We start from the raw sequence: 20,707 nt of genomic DNA, 5'->3' as shown, positions 1-20,707 counted from the left end.
GACACGAGCACCATATAAGGCGCAGCGATCTCCATAGAAACGTGTCAGTTTCAATAGTAGTGTCAAAGTTCACTATATACAGACATTCGCGAAGATCCCGGTTTCGGAAACATTGCTCTGCTGGTCTTCCCGTTTAAACGCATTCATTTTTGGGTCTCTCCGTCTTGCATATTCTATTAGTTGTTTATTTTTTATTTTGTATCTCTTCGTGTTCGTTCCATTCCTGCTGGAGAGGTGAAACTACATGGGCACTACGGCGACGCGGTCTTTTTGCTGGACGATATGAGGTTTATTTAAGAATATAGATGTAAAATCCCGCTCTTCAGTTTTTTCCTCCCCTCCAACAGCGAAGACGGGAGTAAGGAGCAAGGAAGAAAAGAGAAGGGAATTTATTTCTTGCAGCACTTTGGATCGCGTGTCTTTGAAAGATTTTATGTTCATTTCTAGGTCCATGTGAATCGCTCCTGCCTCCTTTCTGGCTATTTTATACCAAACTGCATTTTTGTTACGTCTGGCTCGCTTTTTCTTCAAGATTGGGTACCTGAATGGCTAACTGCAATTTACCTTGGAACTGGCCTCCCGATACTTGCATATCCTGATCGGGTGCTTATTCTATCGTCTCCTGTATTTTAAATGTATTGATCGTGTTCTGCTCCCTTCTTTCTCATATGAGATTGTTTGCTCCGATTTGACTTTGCACTGTCGTATTTGAGATATTTTTTCTCCCCTCGCTTTATAAATCCCAGCGATCAGTTCGCTTTATAGCACTTTTCGGGCCCGAGATATGGCAATGGTAGTTAGCGTCTGGCGAGATCCGCAGGAAGACGTGGTCGGAGGACCTCCAAGCGGCCCCAATCCAGCAACTCAGCCGGCGAGGGAGCAACAGCAGACGGCGTCGGCAGCCCCGCACACTCCGCAGACCCCCAGTCAGCCAGGACCCCCGTCAACACCTGGGACTGCTGGAGACAAGGGGAGTCAGAATTCTGGTCCACAGCATATAGAATGTGTTGTTTGCGGAGACAAATCGAGCGGCAAGCACTATGGTCAGTTCACCTGCGAGGGATGCAAAAGTTTCTTCAAGAGGAGTGTCAGAAGGAACTTAACGTATACATGTCGTGCCAATAGGAACTGTCCCATTGACCAACACCACCGAAATCAGTGCCAATACTGTCGGCTGAAGAAATGTTTGAAAGTGGGAATGCGGCGGGAAGGTGAATATCTTTTTTTAATGCCACATATGATTACGCATACTGAGTTCCATAGACGAGTAGAGCTGCCATGTTGCATAAAGGTCACATACATAAGGCTGAGCACATTGCACATCCATGTTTTTTGCAGGAATGTGCGTGTACGCGTTTAGCCTATAGAGGGTCAAATACAATGCAGCTTCAAAAGATAGGTCGCATAACAAAGCAGCTTTTTATTTGACTGACGTTTTTATGAACGTCAAAACTAAACATAACTATTTGCTATTGTTTTATAGGTTTTTAATAGCACTAGTGTGTGTGTGTGTGTGTGTGTGTGTGTGTGTGTGTGTGTGTGTGTGTGTGTGTGTGTGTGTGTGTGTGTGTGTGTGTGTGTGTGTGTGTGAAAGAGAACATTAAGTGCACTTCCTTACATGTGTAGTGATATAGAAGTGTTTGGTTTGTCTGTGCATTAAAACGAACAGATAACATAACCACATCGCCCTCCCGTTCCATATGCTTAGGCATCTTGCGTAATGCCAGAGAAGTTGTGTGGAGCACGTTGTTTTGCCTCATAATGTATGAGAGGCCGTAACTTTTCCTCTCTTTGGAGCACAAATGATAGCAATACTCGTATTTTAAATAAACCCCCAAAATTACCATACATGTTATTTAATATATCCTCAATAAATAAATAAAAACAAAAACAACTTTTGACCAATTATACTTTTTAAAGCACATTGTTAAACGATTCCTCCTTGACTAAACTATTGCTATGGTAAGAAGGGGTTGACTCTTGTTGTGGTTGATATATTTATGCTATGCCATTCTTCTTTAGTGCAGTATAACACAAGTGTAATGGCGAAATATAGCTTTATGTTGATAAATACAGTAGTAAAATGACACATGGGCTGCATCGAACAATTAGATGTAGCATAGACCTAAATGACACTATAGGCCTGTATTACTGCAATTTAGCAAATGGAAACATCCGTTATGTTCAATATTTAAATTACTGTGTGTGTCTGTGTGTGTGTGTGTTTTAATCTAGATGCATGCATAGTCAATACAAATGTAAACAGTGCAACATTGAGCATGGTGATATTGAAAATAGTATTATTTATTTAAAAAACACACAATCTTACACACTATATAATTTACAGTTTGAGCTAGATTTTGATGGGAAATGGTACTCCCTTATTTTGAGAGCAGAAAACACTAGCTTGCCTTATGCTTCTCAGCATAGGTTGCACATACAACAATGTTTATCAGTTCTGGATGCACATTTCCTCTCCTTCTCTTTCTTTTTGTCAGCGGTTCAGCGAGGACGAATGCCTCCAACCCAACCGAACCCAGGTCAGTACGCGCTGACGAACGGGGACCCTCTGAACGGCCATTGCTATCTCTCCGGATACATCTCCTTATTGCTTCGGGCCGAACCTTACCCGACGTCCCGATATGGAAGCCAGTGCATGCAGCCCAACAATATCATGGGTATCGAGAACATCTGCGAGCTGGCAGCTCGCTTGCTCTTCAGCGCTGTGGAATGGGCTAGGAACATCCCTTTCTTTCCCGATCTGCAGATCACCGACCAGGTGTCCCTTCTCAGGCTGACGTGGAGCGAGCTGTTTGTGTTAAACGCGGCTCAGTGCTCCATGCCTTTGCATGTGGCCCCTCTGCTTGCCGCGGCAGGCCTCCACGCTTCTCCAATGTCTGCAGACCGAGTCGTGGCTTTCATGGATCACATTCGAATCTTCCAGGAGCAGGTTGAGAAGCTCAAGGCCCTCCACGTTGACTCGGCAGAGTACAGCTGCATCAAGGCAATAGTACTCTTCACGTCAGGTGAGTGTTTACCATGCCTCTATGTTAAGGCCTTCTCTCATAGGCGGGCGGTGAGGAGGGAGAAAATCAGACTAGAGGCCATGGCTGTCTAGTGCAGGCTACTCCATGCTGTTTTGTATAATAATTTGCTGCATATATCCACATTTATACATTTTGTGTGTTAGTCAAAGCGAAAAAGAAGTAAACAAACCGACCCACAGACAGTGTCTAATGTATTACTTTTAAAAACGTAATTTAAATGTGTATTTTACCTCGTATAAAAAGATTGAAAGACCATATAATATTTAATAAATGTTGAGAAATTATTAAGCATTATATGTTTTATAAATCTGGAAAGCTATAGATATTTGTTTTGGTCTATGTCGCAGGCGTATTGTTTTATTACATTATATGCGTAAAGAAAAGCATACTTTGAGTATGACACTTCATGTAGGCTATTTATGTTGTGGCATATGTTTTTCATGTTTTGCGTGCACAAAGGCGTATCATTTTAAAACAGGAAATGATCCCTAGCTGCCTGATCAAAGAAAACGATGAAATAGCCTAAAATGTCATTGTATTACTTTGCTCGCGGTAGGCTATGCTTGAGATTGATTGGGAATGTAGACTATTTTGTGTCCTGATATTTCCTCTCACAATTATTGTCTTAAATAATTAGAATCCCACATTTTGAAAAGTAGTCTACATAGGACAGCTCATTACTAGCTATCTGGCTGAGGCAAGTTTACCATTGTTTACCTATAGATATTTAAAGTTTGACTGTGGACACTTGCTCTCATTACCATTTGCAAGTACCGCGTAATAGTGGAGAGTAGGCCTAGTGTATAAAAAAGCCAAAATCGACCGTGGCTCAAAATAGCTCTCATGTGGCTCTTTAAAAGTGAACAAATTCTTATTAAATTGCCTTATTTCAATCAATACATTTCACAATTACGCAACATTTCGCTAATGATTGTGTTTTTTAATATAAGGAAATGTATATATTTTTAATAAACACACTTTCACTCTCGATGTCCTCAAAAAATACTATGCTTACTGACATCACCTACAGCCTACTTTAGCCTAAAGTAACCTAGCATGAGCATCTTACTTGATCTTTATTTTTTAGATCTATATTAAACATATCCACACTACTTTAAATACTAAAATACATTCCTTGCATATTATATTAGGCATATATTATATTACATTATGTGTAGGTAATATATAATGTTATTTATTTTGTAATTATTGAAAAAAAATATGTGGATATACAGACAGGTTGAGTGTTCAGTGAACTTGTTTTGATTGGTGGCCAAAGGGGGATTCAAAGGAAGTGTTTTATTCAATGTCATTAAACCTACCCCAGTGCTCTAGTTTGCCCTCCTCGGTGACATGGAAACCTTTATCAATGCTTTATCTGCTCACAAGGACTTTTCCTGGATTTTGGGATAGTTTATGGGCATTTATGTCCTTAGCATCCAAACTTTGAGTTCTCATTTTGTAGGCCTACATGTGACTTTGCCCTTTTTGAGTCCCACCCTAATATAAAATGATTGCCATCATTGCAAAATAACATTTAAAGACAAACATATATTTATGTGCATTTATATGATCAATCAAGCCAATCTTGTCTACCTATAGACTACCTTTGCTATTGCAATCTTATTTTTGTATCTTTTTTATTAGGCATTAACATAGCATGATGACATTGAGGGCCTTGCACCAAGTTGTTGTTACATTATGATATATAATATAACATAAAATAGCCTAGAACTGAATAGTTAGTTGTTTAAGATGACTAGCTAGCTTTAACCTTGATTTTTGTCAATTTTAGCAAGAGACAACATGTAGGGCCAATGATATACGTAGAAAACTATTGTTGCAGTCCAGGTTTACTCTGTTGAACATTTTAATTGGGTTACTTTTATTTATATTTGCAAACAGGAAACTCATAGGTGGTAGCCTAGTTTAGGTGATTGTCTTCTTATGATTCATATTATGTCCAGTTATCTATTGCGTCTTCATAATTAATTAAATGTTTCTATCTGTGTTCAGATACTTGATGAATGTGAATCTAGAAAATATGTATTTTATGTTTTTTCAGAGTTAGTTCTATGTTTGGGTACTATAGGGTGCCCTTTCACAAGCTTTCTTTTGCTTTTGACTCATGCATTCACTGCTGCTCAGTCGCCGAAATGCTTTGAGCTTAATCATTGTGTTGCGTTTCACAAGTTTATATTTGAAAGAGGTTTTGAAATGTAATTAATTTCTCCCCGATTAATTGTTTTATTTATTGATTAGAGACACTCAAAATTAATCCAAACGGATTTGCATAGGCTACGTGGGGCTGGGCCGCCTATAAGGTCATATATAGTAAATCAACCCGAGATCTCCGAGTTGCCCCCACGCAGTCCGCGAGTTCATAAGGTTATTGTGTCTGGCCATAGTGAGTTATAGCCCTGAGAAATCTAGATGAGGCTTAATGTTTAATCTATTAGAGCTGGAGAATTGAGACTATCTCTCCTGTGCACTTGCTACAAGGCAATGACTTAATACAACATCGTCAGGCCTACACATAACGGTCCATAACCCAGTATGCTTGGCACAACCGTTTACAGCAGATTTTTAAGCACAGCAGTAGGCCTATGCCATGGCGATAAACAGTTTGGTTTGTACTATTCGCAAACACATCTTAAGACATGAACATTAAGTGTATGTATCTATTTAGGCCAATGCAGACTGCAATCCACAACCCCCGACTGTGTTCAAAACACATTTCACATGTGTTGTTGTGCTGGCTCCTTTTCGTATTTCTACGTGTTTTTTGCGTGACTATTGACTTCACCCCTGCTAATAAATTTGATTGCTTCCAGCGGCTTTTCCTAGGCTAAATTGAAAAGCAGGCCAAGCATGGTCTATCAAGAAAAGAGCGGGAAAATGTCATAACAGCTTATTGAGAGTAGCCTAATTAGGTCATATACAGCCATTGCAATTTCAACTTCATCAATGTCTTTTATACATTTCTATATACTTGAGTCCCCTGAGTCAGAAACCACGAGTGGGCCTATACCTTTCCCTCTGCTTCCTCAATTGGAAACGCTATAGGCTTATGCTACACACCATTTTCCATCCCCGTTAGCTGCATATTCTTTGTTTTGATTGGTTTATGAACGTGTAGAGGTATCTGCCGCTGTGTGGCGCGTTCCCCACTTGAACAGATCGCCCTTGTTTATTCTATATGACAGTCCCTCTTACTCAATGTGATGTAGCATGTTTGGGCAGTGTGTTTGTTTATTTCACTTTGTCAATAACACGTAACGCTGATGTTGAATGATAACCAGGGTGCTTTTGTGTTTCTCTTTTGCCTGCACAGACGCCTGCGGCCTGTCAGATGCGGCTCACATCGAAAGCCTGCAGGAGAAGTCTCAGTGCGCCCTGGAGGAATACGTGAGGAGCCAGTACCCTAACCAGCCCAGCCGCTTTGGCAAGCTCTTGCTGCGGCTGCCCTCTCTCCGCACCGTCTCCTCATCGGTAATTGAGCAGCTGTTCTTCGTCCGCTTGGTAGGTAAAACTCCTATTGAAACCCTCATCAGGGATATGCTATTATCCGGGAGCAGCTTCAACTGGCCTTACATGTCCATCCAATGATCCGAATGAGAGTGACAAAAAAGAGAAAAAGGACCAAAATTCAGCATCCCGTACAAGAAGACTATATATAGGACCTTTTTGAACACATTGGAAGACATGACATGCTTTTTTTTTGTCTTCTGGGACTAAGATCTGAGATGGAATACGTTATGTACAGAAAATATGGAACTGGACTTACACCTGTGTAAATCCACTCTCATCTTCAAGAACAGTACTCTTCATTTTGTAAAATACTAGTCTTTATTTTCCTTTTTTGTAAAAAAAAACTAAAAAAACATACAAATAAAATGAAAAACATCATATGCGCAGTAAGAAAAAAAAAGAATCAAGATTTAGCGGGAAAATAATGTTTCCAAGCAATTATAAGAAATGTCCTGTGTCTATGTACCTGTCTGTTTTGTATTTTTTCTGGTTCTAAACCAGCTTTTCTGTGATTCTATACTAATAATTTTTGATATAACCTTTTGCTTCTTATAATGAGTGCGATATATGTTGTCGAAGCTATGTTCTCCAAGAATTAAAATTGAAGTGAGAATTTAAAACAGAAAAATAAAGAAATTTAGACAAATAAGAAACAAGTCTAATCGCTATGACAATATCACAACTGATGGTTGAACTTTTTCCAATTGATACTATGGACCTGCAACTGCAGCATACTGACCTCGTGGACATTTTGAGGAGAGGACATCTGTGGCACCTTTTCCCTGGTCATGAGTGTGTGTGGAGTCGATCATCAGTCAAAGAGGAGAGACATGAAAATCAAAAGCACTTTTAATATATCGTTTCAAATACATTTTGTTTGTTTCGTCTTGAAATTTTCATTGTTTCTTGAATTTTATTGGTTGTTGCCTTCAATTTGCTTACTCCATGATGCAGCTTTTGCAGAAGGGTCGGTTGATGAAGTTGTGTGATGGTGACTGTACTATTAAAAAAGAAATAGGCAACAATGTCTCACTCTCAAGAATGTTCATCTGAAGATCAAGATGCGCTCGCGCTTATTGTGTGGGATAGCATAATGCCAAAACAAATAAGGGGATCCTCATTTTGTCTTTATGCCACTCTTCATACACATGTGTAGGCTACACAATAGTTTTGCCATATATATGCGTTTTCCAGTTTTGTCTTGCATAATTACACTAAAAATGCAAATACATTATTGTCATTTTGCTTCTAGTATGGCCTATTCTTCAATGGAGGGGAGCGATGGAAAAATATGAAATGTAATAGAACAGGCGTTGTTTAGATTGGTTGGCTGGTGTACTCGTTGCATAGCTAGCTATATGTTACTGTTTCACGCACTCACTCACGACTGGGTATGAACACAAAGAAGCACATGTTATGTGCCGAATTAGACCGTAGTGACGCTGCTCGCTGCCTGTGAGCGCATTAATGACTGTTTCATATTTTCACAGACAGCAATGAAAGTATGCGCGCCACCGAGGATTCTCTAACCTACCTCATATGGCTTAATCAAGGTGATTCTCAATTCACCTCACTGCAGAAACAAAACATATGCATTCGCCCCTTCAAAAATATACCGTTGAAAGTATTGTTTCAAAATTGATACGTATCTTGGCTAGGGATTGCGCTCGCTGTAAAACAGATGTGATATGCGTGATCAATCTGGAAAATGTATTTTACAGCATGTCAGCCAGTCGATAGGAACTAACATTGAATGCGGTGCATTGTGATGGAATATAGAGAGTGAATGAGAGCGCGATAAATAGAGTGCACAGTGCAGAGGCAAAGCATTGTGTTTGTGGCCTTGGCTTCCCTATAGCCTACATTTAGAATATAATGAATGCATCGACGAAGTCCTCAACGTGTTGGATTCAGATTTTTGACTGCACAGTACTCTGTGGAGTAGCTTCATGTACAGAGGCTGCATGTCTCTTGCGTGCCATTGTCTCCTTACCCTTTACAAATGGAGATTTGAGAGGAGACCTCTGAGCGTACAGAATAAATCCAGTATAATGTCCATATACCCTACTGCACATATTGTAGCTATTAGACTCAAATAGGGACATATGCCTACGGTGGGAGGAATAAAACAATGGGTCTTGTAGCCCTTGCCTCGCAGTCGAGCTTGGGATAGTAGTAGCATTATGAAAGCTAACGTGAGGATGGAAGCTGAACTAAGACTGCCACAGTAGCCTACAATGTCTTGATTTTATTTATATCTCCATGTTGGGGATGGGGGATTGGTGTGGGTATCATGGCAGTGGTTGATTTGAGTGTGTGTTCCCTGATTCATTCATATACCAGTAACTTATTGTTGCTTAAATGCTAGAGATGTTGTGAAATTTCATAGGCCTAAATGTATCTGTCGTTTCTTCTTACCCCTTGCAAAATATGAGTAGGCTAGGCCTAGTTCTCATGGCCTCATCTGGTCAAAATATGAGCAGGCCTTATTTGATCCCAGTCGACCTGTGGTCATGATTGAAGCGGTGTTCAGGCTTGACACTTTCTGCAAATATTTCAACACGGTATTTCTCAGACCAACGTAACCCTTTAATGTGCTATGTCCTTAATGTGTAATGACATGGCTACCGTTATTAACTAAAAACTGCACCGGCAGTTGGCCGGTTGGCCAGGTCAAAGCTGGAGGATGAGCCCTTGTAGTTTTGCTTTCAATTAATAAGCTTAAACACTCCTTTTAACATATCATAGTCAAGCAGTTTACAGATGACCCATTTTCTCTTATAAGAAAAAGAAAAAGGCTTATGGGCTCATTTGGAAGTTTAGCTTATATCCCAGCCTACTCCACATGTTTTCTTAGAAATACAAAGATTGTATAGCATACTCCCCCTAAACGTGTTCTTTTTAAAATCTGGTTGTATTTCTATTATTTATTTATTCGTGGCTAGTAGTTTATGATTACCCGCATAGGAAGAGATGTTGAATTTGAAAAATACATTGACTGAAAATAGTGTCATTGATGACGAGTCTCGATCAATTCTAGCCTATATTTACTGCTTTAGACTAAATTGTTTATCAGCATATTAAATGCAGCTTTCAACTGGTTGTATGTCTTCACATAATGTATTCTAAACCCCTCTAGAATTCTCACTTTCATCCTTTGCTGAGCGCATTCTGTTATACAATCGCTACACTACCGGCTAAAACAAATTAAAATAACATAATTCGAGCCATGTGTATGAAGCAGTAGGACTAACTACAAACCATAATGATAGGCTACAGTGGTGTGTTGCTTCAATTTCCTAACAATTATGACAATTGAAAGAGCTTGTTATAATCCCAGATATGCAATAATTACATCTAATCTCATAATAGTTTAGTAGTTGGCTTTCCAGTAGCCTAACCTCGTAGACCTAGTGTTTGGGATGATACGCGGTCTTTCATAATTTTAGATCACTCAACGTTCAAATATTTTAGGCTATATAAATGGTCTCTCTAGGTCTTGTATGCTAGTGGTATCTTAGCTGCCATTGTGAAGAAGAAAAACGTGTTACATGTTTGGGATGTTCTGTCATATTGTTACACTTGACTGATGATGGTGGGTAAGGGAAAGGGGTCTGTAACACACTATAGGCCCCATCTCAGTGATTTCGGAAACTCTGGTTACCAAAGTGTTATTCCTAAACGAGTTAAATAACCATTTACCTTTGTCTGGTTTCATTCATCAAACCACAAGTGAAGGACTCCTAACATGGGGCTAGCTATTTGTTTGCTTACACAAGCAGCTGGGTGCGATTTCACGTTTGAGATATCTGTCTGAAAGCGAAACATTTATTATCCGAAGTTGTCAGCGAACCTATTTCCAAAACCTCATGCAACCAATGGTTCCACACGTCTTGAGAGGTCACAAGGCAATAACAAGCTTGTATGGGGTAACACAGTTAATTTCGCCTACGTTAGGCCTAGGCACGTTAAATCACTTTTGACAAATAGTTCGAGAAAATATTTTATAATAGAAGCTTTGGGACGCATGGACGATCCTCTAGAATGGGCTATGACAATGTTATATGCTAAACTTTTATTTTAGGTATTGGTTTATGCAAATGAATACACGACAATTGACTTCAAGTTTTTCAGCATCGCTTGGGAATTCAAACACTTCTGGTGAATGGTTGAAAACAGCACAGTGGGAAATAGCCTATCATTCTAAATATAGTGCATGTCTACTGCGTTTTGTGTATTATAAAATGGCCTAGGTTGCTTTCTAGGTGAAATTGTGACCATATGTAGTCGACCTGGAATTAACAATCTCAATGATCGCAGAATAATTATGTCGTCCGCAGACCTCACACGCAAGCTTTAAGCCATGGATCAAATCCAACACTACAGGGTATAAAATATCCCCAGTTGTGAATGTAACATAAGGTGACGCCTCCGTGTGTGTGTGTGTGTGGTGCGAGCGCGAGCGCGCGTTCGTGTATGTGCAAGTGCGCGGGCGTGAGTGTGAGAGAGTGAGAAACAGAGTGAGGCGGTTGCGAGAAAGAACAGATCGCTGTGTAAGCGATCTCTTTGTGTTGATTTAGGAAGACATTTGCTGTATATAACGTTCAAGGCTGATAATATCATTGCCTGGCCAGATAAAAAAAAGCATTGGCAAAACCATCGGGTCAGCTATCGATCCGCTTCTCTCCTCGAGCGAGCGAGAGAGAGAGAGAGAGCGAGAGAGAGAGATGGAGGAGGGAGCGAGCGAGAGAGCAAGGGGTGAGAGACACAGAGAGAGACCCTTTACTCATTAGTATTCCATACCCATGGACAGGGACAAACTGGGACCAGAAATCGGCCCGGGTATTTCTATTACACCGGCCCATATTTTCCCTCAATGCGCCAACTCCGGCCCATTTTCTTTCTTGAGGTGTCTTTTTGTTGCCAAATATTTCTAATTTTTGCATGAAAACCCCAATGTAGACAGGCCCATTGGGCTAAAGATGGACCAAACCATCTGGCATTTGCCAGAATTGCCCTATGGCCAGTCCGTCCGTCCCAATGGACTAACGCCGACAACTAACAGAGATATCCAGCTCTACACCATGCACTTTCTCCTTTTGTCTCCGGACCCTTCATTTCGACTGACAGATTTCGTCACAGCGAACACACATTTTATGCATTTAACCCTACACTTGCACAGAATCCACACACACTATAACTCATTTTTAACGATAGGCATATAGAAAAAAAGACGTGAATTGTTATCTTCATCGCTCATTAATAGTGCTGAAACATTTTACATCTTTGTAGCCTATAGTTAAAGCTATACGTGACAGTATAACCATAGGCTAATTATGATAATTGTGTGCCTTTATAGTAACATGGTCAACTAAGTTGTCCAAACTCTTACATATACTACTTTTGGTGTATTTATTATAAGAAAACATATTATTCTTGATTGGCAGGTGAATCGTCAGAACGTTGAAGAACTGTGGATTCATCATAAGCTAGCTACCTCAAGGGAAGATGCTACCCAGTAAAACGCAATGTAGGACACTGAGTGGCTGTAAACATCAACCGTCATGGATGGTACTGCCCTCTGGGCAAACACTGGTTGAATCAATGTTGTTTCCCAGTCATTTCAATTAAATTATGTTGAACCAACGTGGAATAGACGTTGAATTGACGTCTGTGCCCAGGGTGGTAGAATGCACCGGGACTTTAGGCCTATATAATATTAACTCCTGCAAGCCTTATAGGCTAAATAATGTAAAATTAAGAATATCGAAGTTATTATTTATGATTTGGCGATGATAATTCTTTGACAGGGGTTTTGGGAATCTATATCTCAATAGGCGCCCAAGACCTGCCCAACAATGACAGCTGTTCATCAGATAGTAACTTCTTTCCGAGTTTTTTCCCCTCCCACCCCGAGCCCCTTCTCTATCTTGCTTTGTTGTTTTAAAATATGCATGTCTCTCCGGAATGCCAGTCACGAGTCCAAACTTTGTGTCCAACCTCCCACATGAAATTATCCTTTTAAAGCGGGCTCAATATGTCTCAATCTGCACTGCACTTCACTCTAAGCTTTTGGGTATAGTCTATGGGACAGAGCCCAAAAATATATTAACTAAAGCGAGATGTTGTGTCGAACTTAAATATTTCAGACTTTATGACTGTGAAGAGAGGCTGCTCAGAGAAGCTGAAACAGCAACGACTATGATGCTCTACGAAAAAAAGTAAGACTTTTGTTTTGATTTTGTCTTTCTTGCACAATGTGTGTGCGCGTTTGAGTGAAATGGATAAGCAAGGGGGAGAGAGGGAGAGAGCGAGAGTGAGAGAAGGGGGAGGGATATGTGAGAAAGGGAGAAAGGAAAGGATGTGCCTATACGTATGTGTATGACTCCGGCTGTCATTAACAACAAATTAATCAACATGTGGCATTCAAACTCGAGAGTGCTATTTTTCAGTGTATGTAGGAAATAAATCACAGTACCGGAAAAGAAACCCTGGAGATCGGAAAGGAAAGTTTCATTTGAAATGGAAACCGTGAAACGAGGTAACCGAGTCGAAACAAGGAGGAAAGGGGCTGGTTTTTGAGAAGATTATAGCTGTATTTCCTTTGGGAAGTTTATAAGGATGTGTGTGATTGTCAGTGGCAAATGTTGTCATTATGGCTAATGGAAATTCGACATGCAATAACAAGTAGGTTATAAGAATAATATTGTATAGCCTAATAAAATGTGTTTTGAGTTAGAGGAGAGGTAACATGTTGCTTATGGACACTTAAAACTTGAGGTGCTGTCCGAAAAATTCCACAGTGGTCCAAACATGACATAATCACCAGAGTGCTTGTGCCAACTAATTCATTCCATAATCTCTTCAGAAATGTCAGAATCACGTCAAGTCATCGGGAGATCCACACAAACAAAATGAATTTAACTACTATGTTAATTTATTCATTTAGATATGTTTTAATAGACATCCCCACAGTGTGATATGTCAATATATGGGGGGCCAGCAAGGCCGGGCTTACATACCTGATAACGTCCTGGCTTTTCAGCGATATTTACCGCTTCTCTTTCTAATACACACCAGATGGTTTGTAACTGTGCCACCGCTGCCAGTGAGCGCCTCAATTTGACTCAGCTGCATTTTGTTGCAATTACACATCATGCTGAGACCAAATTTACTGGTAACCTATTTTTTCAGCATTTTATGGGTTTTTTGAAATAAAAAAAATAAAAATAAATATTTGGCCACCACTGTATAATGTTTAACTTCAACGTCAGGACTCTCACATTACCTTTATGAAGTTCATTTTTCATATGGGAAATGTTTGCTTTAAATGCATATGTTGCCCAGCCTATGCCTGGTAAACCCACGTTCAATGGATGGTGTAATGAAAACAAGAAAACACATAGCATGTCTTCAAGGTTGACCAAACTCTGTTGATATTCCACTCACTCAATCAAACATAATGCTTATGAAGCAATTGGCCGTTTGACTAACTAGTCTGTATCTGTAGGTCTATTGGCTACATCTTCAAAACACAATACTGAAACCTAGGCCTATGTTTTTGACAAAACTTTAAAAATATATATAGGCCTATATGCAATGCACTGTAAAGGCCCTAATTTTGGTAAAGGCCAGCTGTCTCCTAGCTGAATCAATCAATTTGTTTAATTTCAAATATGTTTATGAAGAGATTATTAGGCCTTTATGTCTGAACAATAATAGCCATTATGAAAATAACAGAGCCATTCTGGCGCCGTTCCAACGTTACATATGTAGACCACAACAAAATGAATGTGAAAAATGTACATCTGTTTTCCTGCTATGAAGTGTGCTAGAATATTTGTATGATCCAGGACTGTTAGAAAATCGTTATCATTGAACTACTATACATGTGTGACGATTTAAAAGAAAAACAAACAACATATAATTAACCTTTTATTAACCTTAAACTGAATTTAGTGAGCATCTATCTATCTAATAACCTTGCTTGATAATGGGCACCCATTCGTGGTATACTTAAGCAATAAGACCCGAGGGGGTGTGGTATATGGCCAATATACCACGCTAAGGGCTGTTCCTACGCACAAGGCAACGCGAAATGCCTGGATACAGCCCTTAGCAGTGGTATATTGGCCAAATACCACTAACCCCAGGTGCCTTATTGCTATTATAAACTGGTTACCAACTTAATTAAAACAGTAAACAAGTAATTTTGCGTCATACTTTGAGCCAATCAGCATCCGGGAATTAAACTACCCGGTTTATAAAATATCTTTAGTATTTATGTTGGTCTTTATATTGTTGCAATTTAGCCTTTGTTTACGTGGTTGGCGCAGAATTGTCTGTTTTCTTGATTGACTGAAACGTTTCATAAAGGGCATTTTTTATCTATGCCATTGGGAACAGGTCTTGACAGTTGCAGGGTTTCGCAAGGTTGGTGCTGCACACACATAATCTCTCTCTCTCTCTCTCTCTCTCTCTCTCTCTCTCTCTCTCTCTCTCTCTCTCTCTCTCTCTCTCTCTCTCTCTCTCTCTCTCTCTCTCTCTCTCTCTCTCTCTCTCTCTCTCTCTCCAGCCTAGAGGAAAGGCAGACTGTTGATAAATAAATGTATTTTTTTGATCTTACACAGCATCATCCATCAAATGTGTATGTCTGTGCAGCAGCATTGGTGCGTCTAAGCGAAGAGAGGCTGCCAATAGCGATGTAACACACTGTAAAACGTCGAGGAAGGATGTAACGCGAGTGTCTTCATGTTAGACAATTACTTTAACATTTATAGGCTAATACACAGTGGCCATTATTATCTAAATGGATATCCTTTGGCATATAGGCTACTGATAATATAGGCAGGCCTCCCTTTTGAGACAGGCTACCTGCGTAAATAATCTTTTGAAATGTTCCAAATCTATTCGCTTTTAACACATCTTGTGCTTTGATGATTGTAGAGCATTCGATAGAACGTTTTTCTGCTCGCCGAAAGCGCTTGGACCGCTCCATAGAGAATCTCATCTCGCTATAGCTGCTACCACTTTGCCTAGGCTACAAGCAGCCGCTGTGATTATAGAAGTGCCTCCTCTCCTTGTTAGAGAAGCAACGCTCCAATCTACCCTCTGTGTAGCCTTAAAGTCAGCGTGATATAGTACAATTGTGTGCGCGCCCTCACGTGTGTCTGTGCTGAGAAAAGGTGGGGAGTCGGTCGGTTAGAGGGAGAGAGGGGTGTAAAGGGAGGGGGTTAACGGAGTGGCCTTTCCTTGCTGACTGACACGACCCCTCTCTCTTCAAAGGCCATGCAGAAATAAACGCATCAAATCTGAACGGCAAATGAATTTTTGGGTGGTATTTCAGAGTGCGAAATTCAGAAATTGGAATGTGTCTTTTCTCTGCAATATTGAATTCAGGATGGTTCGAACCACCACCACATTGGCGGGTATTCAATTATTCCATCTACACACGCGCATTCTCAGCTAGTGTGGTATTTATTTGTCCATGGCTACCCACCCTCCTCCTCCTCCTTCCATCCCACGTCCAAATGCATTTGCATTCGTTGATGATATCAGTAAAGAATAGCTAGCATTCTAGATGAGGTAGAGTGGGGGAAGGAGGCTTATTTGGATAAAACTGGACGGAGAGTGGACACGGCCCGAAAGGTCAGCCGCCCATTCAAGGTGGCGGGGGGCGGGCGGGCTGGGATTGCCAGAGAGGCTTATTTGAAAGCGGGAGTATTTGAGGCAGGGGAATGAAAAGGAGTGGAGCACAAAGCTCGTCATACTTCAAATACGCCCAGTCACATCTTCACTCTTTCCACTCCACGCAGAGGCTACAGGAAAATAAAAGAGATGTACCCGAAAAGAAGCTATAGAGGTGTTGGAGCAAGACTTGGAGCAGGACACTTTATCCTGAACAACAATAGGCTAGCGTAACATGCAACATTATATATATTTTTTTACTATAGCCTATATATTTATGTCGGTAGCCTATTTGACACACATAGCTGCCTTCTCCTTGGAGAGGACATGCACGCCCGTGCACGTGTCTACAACAGGTTAATCGCATTTGTGTTGTTTAGCAGGAAAGGACTCTTTAGGTCATTGTTCATATAATAAATAATTGGACTGCATGAAGCCATATGGGAAATATCTGAGTTCTATATGAAATTAATTGACACCGCTCCGGATTATTTTGATGAGAAGAGGCATACTTTCATCACTTACTGAGAGGTCGAGAATGTAGGCCTACACACACACACATACACACACACACACACACACACACACACACACACACACACACACACACACACACACACACACACACACACACCTGCATTGAGAACCATGATTAGAATGTCATAAAAACATCATGATGGGACACTTCTGCAATTACAAAAAATAAAAAGAGTAGTCTATATGCGCAAATGTTTTTATAATTATTATCAATGTGTACCAGCCAATATGCATGACACCGACATCCACATTAATATTTCGTACACCTTACTTTTAAGCTAGGATGCTATCTCTTAATTCCCTTGCAATTTGATGTTAGCGCCCACATCTCAACGAAAATTACGACAAATTGCGGTATTTGCAGAAGAAAGCAACAGCAACTGATTATGCTATGTCTCTGACATAGCCTATTGGCATATATTTATCACCATAAAAGTCGACTAATACCAAATATTCCACTTGTACATCAGGCTATATTAAAAGTAGGCTATTAGCGAAAATCATGATTAAAAATATACTTCTATTAACATATTCTGCATGTATAATATTTATAATTATGTAAAATATCCTTTCCAAATCAAAAAGGTCCGTCTCTGTAGACATTCGCATGCTTATAAATTGAACTAAGACACTATAGTCTTTGTCTCCATTTTAGATGACTTCTCTGCTGGACTATAAGATTTGATGGCCTTACATGGTTATTACATAGCCCAATGATTATTAAGACCATCTCAATTATGACGATGATATGTTATTGGTAGGCCTACTACTATATCATTATTAGCAGTAGGACTACATACATACTAGTGGTGTTAGTGATAGTGTTTGGATACGGGAGATGACTTTGGATCGTCATATTTGTTGGTGTTCGAAGTAATGGCAGTTGAGATTAAAGATGACATGGAATAGTGAGGGTGGGGACGCGCGAGCCTATGTTGACTTGTGAGCGTGGTCATTTACATCGGTTTTGTGGTGTAGCCTACTACTCATGCATTCAGTGGCTTGGCGAGAGTGCATGACAACACAGCTCACTTGCCCTCCAGAGCCTATCCCACCACAAACTACATTTCAGACATTTCAATTGATTCCAAACTACATCCGATAGAAGATGTATTGTGTGCTTGTGGTATAGTGAAGTAAAACACAGTTGTGGGGGCTTGCGGATGATATTATCGATTTTGTCAAGTTGATAGTCGCCACCTCTCCCTCAGCCAGTTTGACATAAGTTCCTAGATATTTAGCTTGAACATTGATGACAGGATGGGTTTATTTAGGATCTTAACCCTTCGAGGTTCATTCAAATTCGATCCTCTATAAAATGCACATTGCCTCGTTCTAATTAATCGATTCGTTCATTTATTAATAATTTACGAAAATTGATCTTAATCATCAATCGTGAATAGAGAGCAGTATACTGCTGAATGAAAGCAATGCAGGATGTAATGTCACCGCCGAACTGCTATAAGCGGCTTTGTTATGGTGCTTTCGTGCTTCAGTGCTCGTGCAGTGCAGTGTATGGAGGCTGTCTAGCGCTGTTTGTTTCTACTTTTGTTTGCTAGATGGCGCTCTGCGTACTGGGACCCTAAGACCGAGGAACCACACAAAACTCTCTCTGTCCACGCTCAGCCTCAACCCACAGTCCACCGCACTCTCTCTGCAGCTTTCCTGAATCGACTTACACTTTCAGCGGCTGTAAATGATCCTAATTTAATTTCGCTGGTGTGTTTATTTGAGAGGAAAGTTTTTTAATTGTTTGAGGATTTTTTTATTATTATCAAATCAGATTGATTAAACACAGCAGCCAAATTAGAGTAGGCTACTAATGCACGTTTTTTTTTATATATATATATACATAAACTGATAATAAGATATTTGTTTTGCTTATTGTGCATTGCTTAGATAGCCTAAGCCTAATAAGCTCATTAGGTTTAATCTTATTTTATTTTAGGTCTCCAGAAATGTTATATTAAATAGGCATATTCCAAATTCGAATCCTCCAAAATGAATAGTAGGCTTAACATTGTTCAAAATGAAATGTCATGGTAATTATTTCAACAACTCAAATTCGTGTATAGTGATAGATGCACTCCTATAGCTAGCCTATATTAACGAGCATTTTTGTAATAAATATAATTTAGAACCACATTTTTCAACAATGCTTTAAAAACAAAGGCTAATTCCACGAGACACGACCATTTCAACACATTGTATCCGTCCATATATTCTGTGCAATAGCCTATTGATTTTTCATGGTGTAATATTTCAACCTTTTGAGAAAAATATAAATATGCACTTTTTAAAAGCGCTTTGCAATTGAGGAAAAGGGTGCATTGTTTGCTGTGAGTGTCCCACTCTCTGTCAAGATATAGCCTACTGCTGCAGTTACACTTTCACTAAATAGCGTCGTGTCCATGTCTGACGTTGATGAATGTGCTGGAGACTTAGAGAAGCTTTTACAGCTGTATTAAAAGCGCGAGCCCAAACCAAGGCACAGGCGATCAGGTGCAGAGGCCGCAACCGCGCTAGATGACAAAGAAACACATTAGAGAGACCCAAAGAACAGGCATGTGTCCTGTTATGAATAAATACTGCCCACATGTAATGTTTTTTTGTTTGTTTTGTTACAGTATTTCATTATTTGTAATAATGACTGGTCCATGGTAAGGGAAATTGTGTTTTGTACGCAGTTTCAAACCGTTCACTTATTGACATTTATTTCTAGATTCTATTTTCTCTGTTGGTTTGGATAAAGGATTAAAATGCAATTTCAAAACACGTTTTCAATGGACCGTGTTGATTATGACATTGAACTATTAGGCACTAGATTAGTCTAATGGGAGTTGAAAACTACGATAATAGTTTCTCTTTGTATTCATTCACGGCACAGAAATATTTGATGTCCAACGCCATGCATGAGGCTATGTTGTGCAGGCGTGACAAAGAATGGTGGTCGTTATTGTGAAAGTAATCTTTCAGCAGGGATTGAGCTGTATTGTCCTCTAGTTCACGTCACCCCCTGTTGGATCCTGGGTGGTATCTCACCGCAGGTGTGCGTGTTCTTCGACCCTCCACCTGGAGCAAAATAGCTGCATCAAAGACCCACAACTAGCACGGCTAGAACTAAGAACCAGAACTCCCCTATAGCTGTATTTGCATTAGTAGCATAGGCTTGGCCAACACATTGAAGTCTACATTAAGAAAGAACGCATTTCAATTACTTGCGTTTGAGTGTTTAAATTAGGCTCTCGGTATTTGTTTTTCACTACTTAAGAAGCCATGATCTTACATATGCATATACAATGAAATGGCACACAGATCCCGCAGGCAAAGGGCGGAATAAAGGTGGAATAATGCATATGGCAAAGCTTTTAATGACCTCAAAGAAATGGATCAGAGAATATCAATTCGTTGTCACCGAAATGACATACGTTTTTATTCACTTTTTTATTGTTTCTTTATTTCATAAGGTAAACCCCAAAACACAGAAGTGCTTTCAATTTTAGAAAAAAATCTGCTTTAATTTGGTCAAAGTGAATATGTGTATTTAGTTATTAGACCACCCAACCAAGACGTATTTTCTTTCTTCACTCTTTACCTTTCTTTTTTAAGCCTAATCGAATTTGCCGCATTTTTAAACTGACATGGGTGGATTTGAGAGTATAAGAGCACTCAGTTGGACCATTTTCCTCAAATAAGACAGTGAATACATCGGTTTGTCATAGTTTCGTTAAGTAGAAAACAAGATATTTCACCGCAACAGTGGGATTTTAACGAATTAAATTATCTCACTGCTAGCCTGTGATAAAAAGGTATGGGATTGAAGAGCGAGCACAAAGCTGCCTGCACGCCTGCTTGTTAAGTAGGCATAACTTGCTGTCAGAATAGTTAGCAGTGTTCTGATATGG

At 39.8% G+C, this 20,707-nt stretch overlaps 1 protein-coding gene across 1 annotated transcript; it reads left to right on the top strand.

Moving 5' to 3' along the window:
* Positions 1–254: 254 nt before the first annotated feature.
* On the top strand, positions 255–7,605 carry LOC311126748 (nuclear receptor subfamily 2 group F member 1-A-like). The gene is made up of 3 exons (XM_084200733.1): positions 255–1,211; positions 2,499–3,026; positions 6,382–7,605. The coding sequence occupies exons 1-3, from the start codon at positions 785–787 to the stop codon at positions 6,654–6,656; spliced, it is 1,230 nt and encodes a 409-aa protein (XP_084056859.1). The 5' UTR covers positions 255–784; the 3' UTR covers positions 6,657–7,605.
* Positions 7,606–20,707: the final 13,102 nt, after the last annotated feature.

Source organism: Coregonus lavaretus, assembly GCF_964263955.1.
Source record: "Coregonus lavaretus genome assembly, contig: HAP1_SCAFFOLD_3342, whole genome shotgun sequence".
NCBI lineage: Eukaryota > Metazoa > Chordata > Actinopteri > Salmoniformes > Salmonidae > Coregonus > Coregonus lavaretus.
Note: the sequence above shows the minus strand (reverse complement) of the source record. Positions and strands in the feature narration are given on the sequence as shown.